Here is a 17,396-nt window from a genome sequence, read left to right as displayed (position 1 = left end):
CCTTTCCCAAGGCTAAGCCGGAAGATGGCTCCCGCAGCCGCGTTACGCCGCCAGGAGGGAGTTCGACCGTCACCGTAACCAAACCAGCTCTGCGCACCCAAGCGCTTATGCCGGCAAAACATATGTTGCTCGCGAGTGGGTGAGTGTTTTCTTCACGCCTCAGCGACCAAAGTTTTGCCAACTTAAGTGCGCCTGTAGCCATGGGGCTGGACGAGACGACGTCTCGCGGTCCCCTCCAGCCCTACGGGTCTACCACGCTCGGGGGTTTTCCCCTTTCCTCGGCAGTCAGGTTTGCTAAACCTCTGATCGGGTTTTGTTGCTCTTTTCTGGATTCGCTCCACGTCATCCCAAGACCCGGCGCCCTGAACAGGACCCGCTCCTCCAAGTGAGGCCGGGCCAAGCGGGACAAGGAGCTCCCGCATTTTACAGCCACACGCCGGATACCACAGCCTGGCTTCTTGGCACTGCATTGACTCAATTCCGTCTGTGAGCCGCCCGGACGCCGGGGTCCCTCGCCAGGCCTCCAGTTGCGGGCAGGCACCGGATGCTTCCTCCCTTCCCCGCGGCGTTTGTCTCGGTCGCGTCGATTCCACGCCCAGAGCTCCAGGATCCTTTTGAGGGCTTGGCCCAGACGCCGGAGTGTTTCCGGTCCCAGGGCCGCTAACCCCGCGGCAGCACCAGGGACAGGTGGGTGAGACGGGGCCGCCAGGCCTGGGACACAAGTTCCTCCCGGTGTCTCCCCTTCACACAGGAGTCCCCCGCCTCCCCCGAGGGGTCATCGTCCAGCCCCACCCAATGCACAGGCAGAGATCGGGCAGGACCAGCACCCCCGTCTGGTGATGGTGGGGGGGAATCCGCCCCCGGTAACCCACAGCCAATGCAGGTCCCCCCCCACCCCCGGCACAGAACTGCCCCAGGGAAGATGGAGCAACTCTGCCCCTGGTGGTGAACTGCACCCGATGAAAGGGCCCTGCCATGAACCAGACACTCCTTCAAACCGCCCCCCCGCCCCGACAAAAGAGTGTTAATTAAAGAATCCCCCACCCAGGAGTCCTGCCTCCCAGCCCCCCCTCCCCCTCCCCAGCTCTAACCACTATACCCCACTCCCCTCCCAGAGCCAGGGAGAGAACCCAGGAGTCCTGGCTCCCAGCCCCCACCCCCCCGGCTCTCACCACCAGCCCCCACTCCCCTCCCAGAGCCAGGGAGAGAACCCAGGAGTCCTGGCTCCCAGCCCCCCCTGCTCTAACTACTACACCCCACTCCCCTCCCAGAGCTGGGGAGAGAACCCAGGAGTCCTGCTCTTTGCAACCCAGGGTGGGTGGGGCAGCAGGGGCAGTGTCTTGCTGGGGGGGGCAGGGGAGGGGGTCCGGGACACACCAGGCCCAGCCGTCACCTCTCACCAGGTTTATTGTTAAGGTCACATTAGCAGCAGCTCCGAGTTCCCGTGACGCTATTGCAGAATGTTCCGGACAGACTCCCGCCCGGGACGCTGGGTGCCCTGGCCCGGGGGGGGCAGGGGGGGTCTATGGCTTTTCCAGGGCGGTTTCCAGGTGGGCCGGGGGGGGGGGTGTTGGTTTTTTTGTTTGTTTCCCCCACACACACACTTAGAAACAAAGACCCAGGGGGACGGACAGACAGAGAAACACAGACGGACAAAGGTACAGACATGCGGGGGGGGGGGGGGGGTGACAGACATGGACTGGATGTCTGGGTTCTCCCAGACGGATTCCCCCCACCCCACCGTCCCTATGCTCTCGGGGAGGGGGCCGCATCCAGACGCCTGGGTTCTCCTCCCCCTCCACACCCACCCACTGCAGCGGGGGGGGGGGAATCATGTTCATGCAAACCACCAAGAAATAAGTTGGGGGGAGAGACACATCCCCCCCCCCCAAGTCCAGATCAAGCATTAAGTCCTGGGGGGGGCTGACCCCCGTTTCAATCAGGGGAAGCCAGGTGCTTTGGGGGTCACTGCAAGCAGCCCTGCCCCCCCAGATGAGTCAGTCTTTGGGGGGGACGCAGCCACCACACAGTGCAGGGGTCTCCTCTCAGCACTGAGGGGGGGGCAGCAGGCGCCGACGGCTGGGGGGGGGCGCAGGGAGAGGGAAGAACCAGGCAACAGGCCGAGAGGCAGGTCCCCGGACCCCTGGGCTCACAGTGCGTGGGTGCGGCTAAAGACAGGCGACTGGCCCCCCCACGAGAGGTGGGGGGGTGGCGGCCCCCCACCTCCACAACATGCAAGTCACTGAGTAGAGGGGGGCTCCCAGCCTGTGGTCGTCCCCCCCCTGCAAATCAGCTCCAGGGAGGGAGAGGCGTTGGGAGACAGCTCGGTCCTGGCTTCTCCTATGGCTTAGAGAAAAGATGACACCCCCCCGCCACAGCCCCCCCGACCCCAAACACACACACGCCGCTCCTGACAGCGCCTCCCCCTGGGCATGGAGAACAGCGCAGAGCCAGAGAGACCAGCCACGATCCTGCGGGGGAGAGAGAGAGAAACCACTCAGATCTGCCGGTGCCCCTCACTCCCGACCCGCAGCCCCCCCAGCCCCGCCGGTGCCCCTCACTCCCAACCCGCAGCCCCCCCCCAGCCCTGCCGGTGCCCCTCACTCCCGACCCATAGCCGCCCCCAGCCCTGCCGGTGCCCCTCATTCCCGATCCGCAGCCCCCCCAGCCCTGCCGGTGCCCCTCACTCCCGACCCGCAGCCCCCCCAGCCCTGCCGGTGCCCCTCACTCCCGACCCGCAGCCCCCCCCAGCTCTGCCGGTGCCCCTCACTCCCGACCCGCAGCCCCTGGCAGCCCGGATACTCACGGCCCCTGCGGGTCTCAGAGGGGCTAGTCCGACGGGACGCTCTGCACGACGATGCTGGGCTTGTCGCGCTGGGCGCTCTTGGAGATGTAGCTGTTGAGGGTTTTCTCCTGGGGGGGGCAGTGGGGTCAGAGATGGCACCAGCCCCCCAGCCACTTCTCCCAAGCTCCCCTCTGAGCTCCACAGCACACCCCCCCCAGCATCCCTCCCTGCCCCCTTCCCCATGGTACCCCTCTGCCCGTCCACAGCCCCTCTGCCCCATAGGTGACCCCTCCCTGACCCCAAAGCCTGCCCTCTCCTGACACCTCCCACCACTCTCCCCTTCGCCCCCAGGGCCACCCCACATAGCACGACCCCCCCCCGTGTGTCCCCAATGCCCATCCCCCGCCCCGCCCCATTACCTCCACCAGCTGGTGCCAGTGCTCGATGGGTTTGCGGGGGTTGGCCAACATCTCGGCCCAGTGCTCCCGGCCTGGCCCCTCGGCGTCGCTCCCCACCCGGCACATCCCGATCACCTCGTTGTGCCCGATGCTGGGAGAGAGACAGACCGGTCAATGCTGGACTCCCTCCCCCACCATGGGGACCCAGAGCCGGGGGGAGAACCCAGGAGTCCTGGCTCCCCGCCCCCCTGCTCTAACCACTAGACCCCACTCCCCTCCCAGAGCCGGGGGGGAACCCAGGAGTCCTGCCACACACACACACACACACACACACACCCCAACGAGCGGCCGTGCTCCAGGCTCACCAGTCGTAGTCCATGACGGTGATGGTGAGGCTGACGTGCTCGGCGCTCTCGTGCGGGATGTCGAAGACGAGGGCCTCGTTGTAGCTGGGGTTCAGGGTGTTCTTCTTGATGGACGTCTTGCGCTTCTTCAGCCGCCGCCCCTCGCACATGAGCGAGGCCTTGACGTAGGGGTCTGGGGGAGGCGCATGAGATATGGCCCGGATGGGGAGGAGAGGTGGGGTCCCCAGCTCCACATCTCCCAGTGCCAGCAGCCCCCCTCCCCGGCCACCCCTTCGGGGCCTACCCCGACCCAGAAGCAGCCCCATCTCCCACCTCCTGTAGCACCCACAGCCGCCCATCCCAGCCGCACACACACACCCCCCCCCGGCATGGCCCTGCCCTCCCCCAACCGCTCCCCCCCGAGCGCAGACCCCCGGTCCCTGACCTGAGAAGCCGGTCAGGTCCATGGCTTTGAGGTTGGAGGCCCGGATGATGGTCACGGTCAGGCGGCCGGCGGTGGGCAGGTAACAGAGGGAGAAATTCACCTCCCCCAGGTCGGCCTTCTCCTGTGGGGGAGGGGGGCAGGTGAGTGACCCCAGGGGCCTGCAGACGCTGCTTTCCCCAACCTGAATATTTCATGGCCCTTTACCAGGCTGGAGCGACTTCCTGCCCATGAATATTAATGCCCGCCTGGCCCCGGGCGCCAGCCCAGCCCGCGTGTTACAGCCCCTGGCGCCCGGCCACCGCCGGCCCCCGGGAACAGCCGAGGAGAGCGAGAGGCAGAGAAATGACAGGCCAGATTTCCTGAGTCAGAGCTGACCCCAATGTGGTGCCCCTCACTCCCGACCCACAGCCCCCTGGCAGCCCGGCCCTGAACCCCCCCAGCCCTGCCGGTGCCCCTCACTCCCGACCCGCAGCCCCTGCCAGCCCAGCCCCCCCCACCCCCCAGCTCTGCCGGTGCCCCTCCCTCCCGACCCGCAGCCCCTGCCAGCCCAGCCCTGAACCCCCCAGCCCTGCCGGTGCCCCTCCCTCCCGACCTGCAGCCCCTGCTAGCCCGGCCCTGACCCCCCCAGCCCTGCCAGTGCCCCTCCCTCCCGACCTGCAGCCCCTGCTAGCCCGGCCCTGCCCCCCCAGCTCTGCCGATGCCCCTCACTCCCGATGTGCAGCCGACCGCCGGGAGTGGGGCAGGGACTCCGTAGGGGGTGGTCTCCCCTCACCTTCTGCACTGGCTCCAAGCCCCCCAGTGGGCTCGGGGGGGGGGGGTTGTGGGGCCGGAGCTGCAGGGAGCAGGACCAGGGACTGTCTCGGGCTGGTTCCCAGCTCCCCCTGTTTGGATGCTGGGGCCGGAGCTAGAGCGGCGGGTGGGGAGGTTGTGGGGGAGGGGGAGACAGTAGGGGGCGCAGCTCCTGCTGCCCCCCCACCCCCCGCCCGGGACCGACACAGCACCACGGGGGAGGTGCGGGGGGCACACACACCCAGACCTGCTCCTTACCCTCCCCCACCCTTTCCCTCACCTGAAAATCAGCTGACTTCCAGCAGCTCAAACCCCAAACAGCCTCGCAAGTGATGACAATTGGATTTGATACCGGAGAGCGAGCGCCCCAGGGGACAATAATAAAGGCAGGGCTGGGGGGGGCAGGGCTGGGCTGGGGGGGCTGCGGGTCGGGAGTGAGGGGCACCGGCAGGGCTGGGGGGGCTGCGGGTCGGGAGTGAGGGGCAGTGGCAGGGCTGGGGGGGCTGCGGGTCAGGAGTGAGGGGCACTGGCAGGGCTGGGGGGGCTGCGGGTCGGGAGTGAGGGGCACCGGCAGGGCAGGGCTAGGAGGGGGCTGTGGGTCGGGAGTGAGGGGCACCGGCAGGGCTGGGGGGGCTGCGGGTCGGGAGTGGGGGGCACTGGCAGGGCTGGGGGGGCTGCGGGTCGGGAGTGGGGAGCAGTGGCAGGGCTGGGGGGGCTGCGGGTCGGGAGTGAGGGGCACCGGCAGGGCTGGGGGGGCTGCGGGTCGGGAGTGGGGGGCACTGGCAGGGCGCGGGGGCTGCGGGTCGGGAGTGGGGAGCACCGGCAGGGCAGGGCTGGGGGGGCTGCGGGTCGGGAGTGGGGGGCAGTGGCAGGGCTGGGGGGGCTGCGGGTCGGGAGTGGGGAGCAGTGGCAGGGCTGGGGGGGCTGCGGGTCGGGAGTGGGGGGCACTGGCAGGGCAGGGCTGGGGGGGGCTGCGGGTCGGGAGTGAGGGGCACCGGCAGGGCTGGGGGGGCTGCGGGTCGGGAGTGAGGGGCACCGGCAGGGCTGGGGGGGCTGCGGGTCGGGAGTGGGGGGCACTGGCAGGGCGCGGGGGCTGCGGGTCGGGAGTGGGGAGCACCGGCAGGGCAGGGCTGGGGGGGCTGCGGGTCGGGAGTGGGGGGCAGTGGCAGGGCTGGGGGGGCTGCGGGTCGGGAGTGGGGAGCAGTGGCAGGGCTGGGGGGGCTGCGGGTCGGGAGTGGGGAGCACCGGCAGGGCAGGGCTGGGGGGGGCTGCGGGTCGGGAGTGGGGAGCAGCATCGGAGACGGGCGGGGGAGGGGAGCACACATACCTGGCTGCTCTAATTACCCATCAGTTTCATGAACAACAAATTCAGCTAAAATATTCAAAAACACCCAGGCCAGGAATCCAGGCAGAATTGGGTCGAAGGCACCAGGAGCTGGGGGGAGGGGCAGGAGTGGGTGCTGCGGGGGAGGGGCAGGGTCCGGGGGAAGCCGGATGGAGGGTCGTTAGATACCACGGCCCTCGCCAAGCTGGGACCCCACCCCCCACTCGAGGCAGCCTCCTACCCATGGGTTGGGATCACCCCACATTATCCCCCTCCCCAGATTGCATCTCTCACGCCCTGGCCTGGGACCCATCCCATCTCCCTGGGGTCTCTCCACGCTGGCCTCCAGGGGGTCCCTCCAGACAAGCCACCTGCTTCCACTCTGGCATCTCCAGCAGGATGGCTGGGTGTGCACACTCGGGGCTGGGCTCGGGCTGGGCTGGGCTGGGCTTGGGTAGAGGGGCTGGGATAGAAGGTGGGTCTGGACTGGGGAGATGGATCGAGTCGAGTTGGTTTGAGCGTTGGACGTTGGGTTGGAGTTGAACTGGGTTGACACGGGATGGAGGTTGAGTGGTCAGTCTCCCTTATCTCCTATGCCCCCCTTTCCCCAAGGGGTCTCACCCATCGAGGTGGCCTGCAGGATGCCCCTCCAGATGGGTTCTCCGCTGCCGCATCTGAAGCAGGTTGAGGTTGGGGGTTGAGTTGAGAGTTGGGTGCGGCTTAGAGTGCAACTGAATTGAGTTTGGGTTGGGCTGAGTTAAGGTTGAGTTGGGTGAGGGCTGGGGTTGGGTTTGGGTTGAGAACTGGAGTTGGGTTGAGAGTTGAGTCTGGGCTGGATTGAGATGAGTTGAGGTTGAATTTGGATTGGGTTGATTTATGGTTGAGTTGCATAGAGATGGGTTGGGTTAAGGTTGGGTTGGGATCTACCTGTGGAACACCTTGCCAGAGGATATTGTGAAGGCCAAGACTATAACAGGGTTCAAAAAAGAACTAGATGCATTCATGGAGGACAGGTCCATCAATGGCTATTAGCCAGGATGGGCAGGGATGGGGTCCCCAGCCTCTGTTTGTCAGAAGTTAGGAATGGGCAACAGGGGATGGATCACTTGATAAGATTGGCCAATGCAGAACAGGTACTGTCGGAAGACAGGACACTGGGCTAGATGGACCTTTGGTCTGACCCAGTCTGGCCGTTCTTCTGTTCGGGTTGGGATATGGTCTTGCTGAGATTGAATTTGGATTGGGTTGGTTTAAGGTTGAGTTGAACTGAGATGGGTTGGGGTTGGGTTGGGATAAATTCGGGTTGGGGTGAAGAGTTGAGCTGAATTGAGACGGACAGGGGCTGAGATGACGATTGGGTCAACCTCCCGACCCGCTCACCCCTCCCACCACCGCCCCCCTCCCGCCCCCCCATGATCTCACTCACTGAGCTGCCCTCCAGGATATCCCTCCAGATGGGCGTCTCCTCATCCCGCTCCGCCATCTCCAGCAGGTTGTCCAGCACCACCTGCCCGATGAGGTCGTGGCGGGAGAAGCGATCGAAGTCGTAGACGCTGAAGTGCAACTTGCGTCCCGGCAACTCGGCGAAGGGGACGTTGAAGTTGAAGGTCTCGTTGAAGACGGGGTTGAGCGTCTTGCGGTGCACCTTGGTCTGGAACTTCTTCTTGCGGTCGGGCAGCAGGTACATCTTGACGTAGGGGTCGGAGAAGCCGTTGGCGTCCTTGGCCGGCAGGTCCAGCGCCCGCAAGATCCTCACCACCAGCTGCTCCGAGGCGTAGGCGTAGCGCAGAGCGAAGCTGATGCGCCCGCAGGGAGGACCCTCCGCTTTACGGTGCTCCGCCTCGCCCGCCCGCTGCTTGTACAGCTCCGGCTTGATCTGACCAATGCTGGTGGCCTGCTCCGGCTTGTCCTCCCCACCGTGGCTGACCACCTCCGGGCTGGAGAGCTGCTGGGTCAAGGGGCGCGGCAGGGTGTTGTACCTGTGAGGGGTCGGGAGTTGGGAGGGGAGTACTGAGGCATGGGGAGCCCCCAACCCACCTGGGACAGGAGCTATGGGGCTGGGAGGGAGGGGGCAGCTCCCCCTGAATGCACTGCCCCCAGGAGCCCCCACACCCTAGGGCTCCCCTTGTGAAACCCCAAGTACGCCCCCGGCCCCCCTGAGACAGAGCTCCCCTTCGGTTCCCCCTCCCATGCCAAGCCCTCTCCTGCTGCCCCTAGCGGGCGGCGAGGGCGGCCCCGGGCCTCACCTGGGGGCGGGAGCCAGGGTGGCCACCTGCTGGTGGGAATGCGCATTGGGCATGCCGGCGCCCTCCTTAGGGCCGACCTGCCCCTCCACCGGCAGGTCGGGCGAGGTCTGGCTCAGTTTCAGGGTGGCCTCGGGGTAGGAGTCCATGTCGAGGTAGGAGCGTTCGGGCATCTCGGGCCCCAGCTCGACCCGCTCCACCAGCAGGTCGCCGTAGGGCGAGTGGTGCAGGTGGCCGTGGAGGCCGTGGTCCTTGCGCGGCGCCGGCGAGGCCTCCTTGTCCCGCCAGGGGATCCAACACAGCTTCCAGGAGACGAAGAGCGAGACCCCCAGCAGCACGATGCCGCAGAAGGTGACGATGACGGAGAGCAGGCTGACGGAGATGTCTGTGCGGGTCAGAGGCTGTGAGCGGCGGGAGAGGCAGGCTGGAGACCCCGTCCCCCCATCGGTACCACAGACCCCTGGGCACAAAGACCCCCACCCCCAGTATCCTACCATCAGCACCTGGAACGTAGACACGGCCACATCCCCCTGTAACATCCCATCACCGCCCGGAACATAGACATGGCCATGTCCCTCGTCCCCCTGTAATATCCCATCACCGCCCGGAACACAGACACGGCCACGTCCCCCTCTAATATCCCATCACCCCCTGGAACGTAGACACGGCCACGTCCCCCTGTAATATCCCATCACCGCCCGGAACATTGACACAACCACGTCCCCCTGTAATATCCCATCACGGCCCGGAACGTAGATACGGCCACGTCCCTCGTCCCCCTGTAACATCCCATCACCGCCCGGAACATAGACATGGCCATGTCCCTCGTCCCCCTGTAATATCCCATCACCGCCCGGAACATAGACACGGCCACGTCCCCCTCTAATATCCCATCACCCCCTGGAACGTAGACACGGCCACGTCCCCCTGTAATATCCCATCACCGCCCGGAACATAGACACAACCACGTCCCCCTGTAACATCCCATCACTGCCCGGAACATTGACACAACCACTTCCCCCTGTAATATCCCATCACGGCCCGGAACGTAGATACGGCCACGTCCCTCGTCCCCCTGTAATATCCCATCACCGCCTGGAACGTCGACACGGCCACATCCCCCTGTAATATCCCATCACCGCCCGAAACGTAGACACGGCCACGTCCCCGTGTAATATCCCAACACCGCCCGGAACGTAGACACAATCACGTCCCCCTGTAATATCCCAACACCCCCCCGGAACGTAGACATGGCCACGTCCCCCTGTAATATCCCATCACCGCCCATAACATCGACACGGACACGTCCCCCTGTAATATCGCAACACCACTCGGAACGTCGACATGGCCACGTCCCCCTGCAATATCCCAACACCGCCCGGAACGTAGACACGGCCACGTCCCCGTGTAATATCCCATCACCGCCCGGAACATAGACACGGCCACGTCCCCCTGTAATATCCCATCACCGCCCGGAACGTAGACATGGCCACGTCCCCGTGTAATATCCCAACACCGCCCGGAACGTAGACACAACCACGTCCCCCTGTAATATCCCATCACCGCCCGGAACATAGACACGGCCGCGTCCCCCTGTAATATCCCATCACCGCCCGGAACGTAGACACGGCCACTTCCCCGTGTAATATCCCAACACCGCCCAGAACGTAGACACAACCACGTCCCCCTGTAATATCCCAACACCCCCCGGAACGTAGACATGGCCACGTCCCCCTGTAATATCCCAACACCCCCCGGAACGTAGACATGGCCACGTCCCCCTGTAATATCCCATCACCGCCCGTAACATCGACACGGACACGTCCCCCTGTAATATCACACCACCACTCAGAACGTCGACACGGACAGGTCCCCCTGTAATATCCCAACACCGCCCGGAACATAGACACGGCCACGTCCCCGTGTAATATCCCATCACCGCCCGGAACGTCGACACGGCCACGTCCCCCTGTAATATCCCATCACCGCCCGGAACGTAGACACAACCACGTCCCTCGTCCCCCTGTAATATCCCATCACCGCCCAGAACGTAGACACAACCACGTCCCCCTGTAATATCCCATCACTGCCTGGAACGTAGACACGGCCACGTCCCCGTGTAATATCCCAACACTGCCTGGAACGTAGACACAACCACGTCCCCCTGTAATATCCCATCACCGCCCGTAACATCGACACGGACACGTCCCCCTGTAATATCCCATCACCGCCCGGAACGTTGACACGGCCACGTCCCCCTGTAATATCCCATCACCGCCCGGAACGTAGACATGGCCACGTCCCCGTGTAATATCCCAACACCGCCCGGAACGTAGACACAACCACGTCCCCCTGTAATATCCCATCACCGCCCGGAACATAGACACGGCCGCGTCCCCCTGTAATATCCCATCACCGCCCGGAACGTAGACACGGCCACTTCCCCGTGTAATATCCCAACACCGCCCAGAACGTAGACACAACCACGTCCCCCTGTAATATCCCAACACCCCCCGGAACGTAGACATGGCCACGTCCCCCTGTAATATCCCAACACCCCCCGGAACGTAGACATGGCCACGTCCCCCTGTAATATCCCATCACCGCCCGTAACATCGACACGGACACGTCCCCCTGTAATATCACACCACCACTCAGAACGTCGACACGGACAGGTCCCCCTGTAATATCCCAACACCGCCCGGAACATAGACACGGCCACGTCCCCGTGTAATATCCCATCACCGCCCGGAACGTCGACACGGCCACGTCCCCCTGTAATATCCCATCACCGCCCGGAACGTAGACACGGCCACGTCCCTCGTCCCCCTGTAATATCCCATCACCGCCCAGAACGTAGACACAACCACGTCCCCCTGTAATATCCCATCACTGCCTGGAACGTCGACACGGCCACGTCCCTCGTCCCCCTGTAACATCCCATCACCACCCGTAACATCGACACGGACACGTCCCCCTGTAATATCCCATCATCGCCCGGAACGTTGACACGGCCACGTCCCCCTGTAATATCCCAATGTAGCGGATTGTGGGGGAGTTTGGGCCCTGCACCCCCGGCTTCCTGCGATTCACTGCGACTCTCAGCCAGCCAGTAAAGCAGAAGGTTTATTTGGATGACAGGAATACAGTCCAAGACAGGTCTTGCAGGCACAGACAACAGGGACCCCCTCAGTTAGGTCCATCTTGGGGTCCCAAGGCATCCCAGCCCAGCCCCCCCTTGGGAGGTCAGAGCCATCTCTGCCTCCCAGCCATCTCTCCAGCCTGCTTCCCACACTCTGGCTTCAGCGACCCCTCCCACAGCCTTTGTTCAGTTTCCCGGGCTAAGGAGTCACCTGGCCTTCAACCCCTTCCTGGGTTCTCGTGTTACACACTCAGGTATGCGCCCTCGGGCCGACTCCCATCCTCCAATGCAGACTATTCCAGCCACACTCCCCTGTCAGCATTCACAGACCACAGTGAGAACAGGCCCAGTTCGTCACATCTCTCCCCGCTTCGAGACCGAACTGAGCAGGGTCACTTTAGCCAGTGACCCGGGGAAGTTCGAACCTACCCCGGTTCCCATGGATGCCACCGCATCCCTCCCATTCCTTGGTGAGAATTACACCAGGCCCCTTCAGTTTCACGCCCCCCCTTAGGTCGGGGTGCTTGATGGCACTCGCAGTTCGCATGTGGGAAGGTTTATGCGGCCTGTGCCCTTTTCCCACCCCCATACCTCTGGGGTTCCAACTGGGCTGTGGTCTTCTCCCAGCGCTCCAGTCTGGAGGTCTGTGCTTTGGGCTCTCTTGGTTCAGAGCCGCCCTTTTAACCTTGGCCACCCTCCGGAAAGGATCCTCTATGCTGGGCAAGGGTCCTAAAGCTGTTTTCCCCTTGTCCCAGGCCTTCCTCCCCCTCTGACAGGGGTCACAGGATCCGCAGTACTGTCGGACAGTAACAAAGACCCCAGGCCAGTAAAAGCTCCGTAGCAGCCTCTGCTGGGTACGCCAGGTTCCCTGGTGCCCTGAGAGGGGAATGTCATGGGCCCGGCACAGCAGCTGGCGGCAATACTTCTGGGGTACCACCAGCTGCCTCCTGATCCCCCCTGACTCCATTTTCCCTGGGGGAGCCCATTCTCGGTACAGGAACCCCTTCTCCCACACGAATCCTTTCCGGCCACCTCGTCCCATGGTCTGTACCGCATTGAGGTCGGCCAGGTCCCTTATCTTCCGCAAGGAGGGGTCTCTCTGTAACTCGGCCTGGAACTCAGCAGCTGGGACAGGGATGGCCACCTGCTCTTCCTCGCCCGCTGGGCCTGAAGCTGCAGCCTCCCTGAGCCGTGTCCCTGGGCGTTCCCTCCCCACCAGGTTAGGGTCCTGCGCCTCAGGCAAGGCACCCCCCCCAAGGCCAGGGCGCAGGGCCCCTCGCCGGCTCTGACTGCGGGTCACAACCAGTGCCTTTTGGGGGTTGCTTGGCCAGTTCTCCAGGTCCCCCCCCATCAATACCTCAGTGGGCAAATACGGGTGTACCCCCACATCCTTGGGGCCCTCCTTGGCCCCCCACTTCAGGTGTACCCTTGCCACGGGTACTTTGACTGGTGTTCCGCCCACCCCCGTCAGGGTCAGGTAGGTGTTGGGCACCACCTGATCTGGGGCCACCACCTCGGGCCGGGCCAGTGTCACCTCTGCGCCCGTATCCCAGTATCCATTGACCTTCCTCCCATCCACCTCCAGGGGAACAAGGCACTCGCTCCGCAGGGACAGCCCCGCGCCAACCCTGTAAACGGAGAACTTTGAATCCGGAGCATCTGGCCCCCCAGAGAAGCTGGCCGGGGGCCCTTCTCTCTCTTGAACAGTTGATAAGCTGCCAGCCCCTCTTGCGTGGGAAGCCTGCCCCTCGTCCGTCTGGGCCTCTACCAAGTTAACCCGGTGCGGGTTCGGTCTGCTCAGTCTGTCTTTGAGCTTGGGGCACTGGGCCCGAACGTGGCCTCTTCGGCCGCAGTAATAGCAGCTCATGTCCCGTGGGTCCCCTCGAGCCGGTCGGTTGTCCCTGATGCTGGGCATTCCCCGTGGGAGGGGATTCCCCATATTCCCCCTTTGGGAGGTCCCAGGGTGACTCTCTCTCTGCATCGCGGCGGGCCTGTTCCTTTGGGGCTCCTCCCTGCCACCCCCTGACCGGCTCTTTACAAACTCATTAGCCAGCTGCCCGGCGTGTCGCGGGTTCTCTGGCTTTCTGTCCACCAACCACAGCCTCAGGTCGGATGGGCACCGCTCATACAGTTGCTCCAGTACCAGCAGTTTAATCAGGTCCTCCTTCGTCTGGGCCCCACCAGCCCACTTGCTGGCGTATCTTTCCATGCGGACGGCTAGTTGCAGATATGAGATCTCAGGGGTTTTATCTTGACTCCGGAACCTTCCCCGGTACATCTCAGGAGTCAGCCCAAACTCTCGTAGCAGGGCCTTTTTGAATAGTTCGTAGTCCCCTTTCTCTGCCTCTCCCAGTTGGCGGTACAATGCCACGGCTTTGGGGTCCAGTAAGGGGGTAAGGACCCGGAGTCTGTCCGCGGGATCAACCCGGTGCAGCTCGCAGGCCGTCTCAAAGGCCTCCAGGAAGTCATCCATGTCCTCCCCCTCCTTGTATGGGGCCATGATGCACTTATCAAAGCTCCGTGCAGTCCTGGGTCCCCCCTCACTCACCGCAGCCAGGGGTTCGCTGCCCTTCAATCTCGCCAGTTCCAGGTCATGCTGACGCTGTCTCTCATTCTCCTGTCCCTGTCTCTCTTCATGCTGACGCTGTCTCTCATTCTCCTCCCGTTCATGCTGTCTCTGTCTCTCTTTCTCCTCCCGTTCATGCTGTCTCTGTCTCTCTTCACGCTGATGCTGTCTCTCTTTCTCCTCCTGTTCATGCTGTCTCTGTTGTTCACGATCCTCCAGCTCTCTCAGTTTTAGCTCTTTCTCCCATTCCAGCCAATTCCGCTCCACGGATGCCGAACGTCGCCGGGAGGATCCTCTGCTGGCCGGCGAGCTTCGCCGGGAGGGTCCCCTGCTGGCCGGGGGGGCCACGGCGCCTTCGGTATTTGCTGGGCTCCTCCCCACCCTTCCCCTAGGCATAGGAAGGAGGGGTCTCGGGAAGCCCTCAGCAGCCGGCTGACCACTCCCAGCTGGGACAGACACTGGTGCCTGCGCTGCATTTGCCAGGCTGCTTCCCTGAGACACAGGGATCGGTTCATTCGCGCGATCTTCCGCCTCTAGCTGGGCAATGAGCTGTTCTTTGGTGAGCATCCCAATGTGCAGCCCCCTCTGCTTGCACAGCTCCACCAGGTCGCTCTTAAGCCGCTTGGCATACATCTTCCTGCTGGCCACTCACCGGCCTGTGTGCTCACAGCTCCCCACAGTTCCCAGGGGGACCCCTAGTGTGCCAGCCCTTCTCGAGGTCACCACCTCTCTGCCAGGGTCGAGCTGCAGACTCCTCCGCCCCTGGGACCACTCGCTGCGATCCCCCCGGGGGACCCTGTTACTGCAAAAGTCCTTCTCGCTGGTCACACACTCCCAGGGGTAATAACCGTCTCTCTCCCACTCTTCAGCACGCCTGGTCCCCGTCAATCCCCCTTCGTTTTACTGCTCCCCAGTCACTTACTGCAGGAAGCGCCGTCCACGGGGTGCAGTAGATCCCGCCGCTGCCACCAGTAGTAGCGGATTGTGGGGGAGTTAGGGCCCTGCACCCCCGGCTTCCTGCGATTCACTGCGACTCTCAGCCAGCCAGTAAAGCAGAAGGTTTATTTGGATGACAGGAATACAGTCCAAGACAGGTCTTGCAGGCACAGACAACAGGGACCCCCTCAGTTAGGTCCATCTTGGGGTCCCAAGGCATCCCAGCCCAGCCCCCCTTGGGAGGTCAGAGCCATCTCTGCCTCCCAGCCATCTCTCCAGTCTCCTTCCCCCACTCTGGCTTCAGCGACCCCTCCCACAGCCTTTGTTCAGTTTCCCGGGCTAAGGAGTCACCTGGCCTTCAACCCCCTCCTGGGTTCTCGTGTTACACACTCAGGTATGCGCCCTCGGGCTGTCTCCCATCCTCCAATGCAGACTATTCCAGCCACACTCCCCTGTCAGCATTCACAGACCACAGTGAGAACAGGCCCAGTTCGTCACACCCAACACCGCCCGGAATGTTGACACGGCCACGTCCCCGTGTAATATCCCATCACCGCCCGGAACGTCGACACGGCCACGACCCTCGTCCCCCTGTAATATCCCATCACCGCCCGGAACGTAGACACGGCCACGACCCTCGTCCCCCTGTAATATCCCATCACCGCCCGGAACATAGACACAACCACGTCCCCCTGCAATATCCCAACACCGCCCGGAACGTCGACACGGCCACATCCCCCTGTAATATCCCAACACCCCCCGGAACGTAGACACGGCCACGTCCCCCTGTAATATCCCATCACCGCCCGGAACGTAGACATGGCCACGTCCCCCTGTAATATCCCATCACCGCCCGGAACATAGACACAACCACGTCCCCCTGTAATATCCCATCACCCCCTGGCAACTTCCCAGCCCTCACCGAATGCAGACATAACCCCGCCCCCCTGCAGCCTGCCCGCACCCCTTACCCGAGTCGGTGGGCGGGGGGTGCCCCCGGTTGCGCAGCAGGTCGGTGAACTCCAGGCATTTCTCGTGTTGCTCCAGCGCCCGCAGGGAGAAGCAGAGTTCCTTGAGTAGGGTGAGCGCGCCACGACACACGTCCTCCTCATAGTCACCTGACATGGTGCCGCACCATCTGCCCACCGCAGGGAGAGAGCCGGTGAGCTGCCCCCGGGCCGGCCCAGCCAGCGTCGCCCCCGCCAGCCAGCCCAGCCGAGACAGGGCGAGCTCCGGGCATCACAGCCGGGGGGCACACACATACCCCTGCCTCATGCACTCGCACGGGCACATTTGCATGCCTGTGCCCACACAAACACATGTGCATGTACACACCCACACCAACATGTGTTTGCACATGCATACCCATGCAAACATGTGTGTATCTGCAAGCCCATGCCCACACAAACATGTGCATTTGCACACCCATGTGCACACCAACACATCTGCATTTGCACAAGTACGCCCATGAAGACATGTGCACACCCAAACACATGTGCATTCGCACATCCAAATACATGTTTTCACACCCGCACAAGCCCGAGTGCATTTGCACATATACACAAACATGCACCTTTGCACGCCCATGCCCACACACCCATGTGTGTTTGCACACTCATGCAGACACAGGCACTTGTGCATTTGCACACCCACCCACACAAACACATGCCCACAAATGTCCACCCGAGGGCCATCCAGTCTCACATGCGCCGGAACTTGCCCGCCCTCCTACGGTCTGAAGCAGCTACGCCCACGTGCGAAGCGTGGGGCTCATCCGCTGGGTGCCCGACCCGCGTTCACGCAGCGACGCGTGGGCTCTGGTGACCGGCACATGCCCCCCCCCCCCCCCCCACTCACCTGCTCAGCAGCCTCCGTCTCCTGCCGGCTCTGGGTGCAGGTGGGGTGGCTGGTTCTGGAAGCGGAGGCAGGGCGCCGGCCCGGCGGGGGGTCAGTACCAGTTCCGGGGAGTCGGGGCTGGCCGGGGGCAAGCGCCCAGGTCTCCCATGCTGGACGCTGCCAAAACCATGCGGGGTGGGGGACAGGCCCTCGAGGGTGCCCCCTCCAGGCGGCTCCAGGATCAGCAGGAGAGACCAGCCAGCACCGTGCTCCACAGGGCGGGGTTCAGGGCCTGGGGTGCAGGAGCCCAGCTGGGAAATCGGGGGCCAGGCGTTTCCATGGGGGGGGATGTGGCTCAGAGATTCTTCTTCTGGGGTGGAGGGTGTTTGTTGGAGCCTTGGTATGGGGGTGGATTGCCGCAGATTCACAGGCACCTGGGGGGGGTGGGGGAGATCATTAGATGGAGGCATCTGCACCCCGCCCCCCCATGGCCCGTCCCTGCCCACCCCCCTCTCCAGACCCCAACCTTCCCACCCCTTCTTCCAGCCCCATAACTCCATCCCCCCGGCTGACCCCACCTTTCCACCC

At 63.8% G+C, this 17,396-nt stretch overlaps 1 protein-coding gene across 1 annotated transcript; it reads right to left on the bottom strand.

Annotated features, from left to right (window-relative positions):
* Positions 1-1,389: 1,389 nt before the first annotated feature.
* On the bottom strand, positions 1,390-16,777 carry SYT3 (synaptotagmin 3). The gene is made up of 8 exons (XM_054014965.1): positions 15,944-16,777; positions 8,332-8,713; positions 7,512-8,064; positions 3,973-4,093; positions 3,549-3,720; positions 3,205-3,334; positions 2,807-2,913; positions 1,390-2,471 (listed from the first exon to the last, which is right to left on the bottom strand). The coding sequence occupies exons 1-7, from the start codon at positions 16,095-16,097 to the stop codon at positions 2,830-2,832; spliced, it is 1,596 nt and encodes a 531-aa protein (XP_053870940.1). The 5' UTR covers positions 16,098-16,777; the 3' UTR covers positions 1,390-2,471; positions 2,807-2,829.
* Between the last annotated feature and the right edge of the window lie 619 nt (positions 16,778-17,396).

Source organism: Malaclemys terrapin (assembly GCF_027887155.1).
Source record: "Malaclemys terrapin pileata isolate rMalTer1 chromosome 20 unlocalized genomic scaffold, rMalTer1.hap1 SUPER_20_unloc_2, whole genome shotgun sequence".
In the NCBI taxonomy this organism is placed as follows: Eukaryota; Metazoa; Chordata; order Testudines; family Emydidae; genus Malaclemys; species Malaclemys terrapin.
This window is presented reverse-complemented; position numbering and strand designations above follow the sequence as displayed.

Coding starts and splice junctions, on each gene's coding strand:
- SYT3 (XM_054014965.1), bottom strand. CDS start 16,097: ATGTCAGGTGACTATGAGGAGGACGTGTGTCGTGGCGCGCTCACCCTA. Junction 4,094..7,511: donor ATATCCTGGAGGGCAGCTCA/GTGAGTGAGATC, acceptor CCTCCCCCACAG/GAGAAGGCCGACCTGGGGGA. Junction 3,721..3,972: donor GGACCTGACCGGCTTCTCAG/GTCAGGGACCGG, acceptor CGCCTCCCCCAG/ACCCCTACGTCAAGGCCTCG.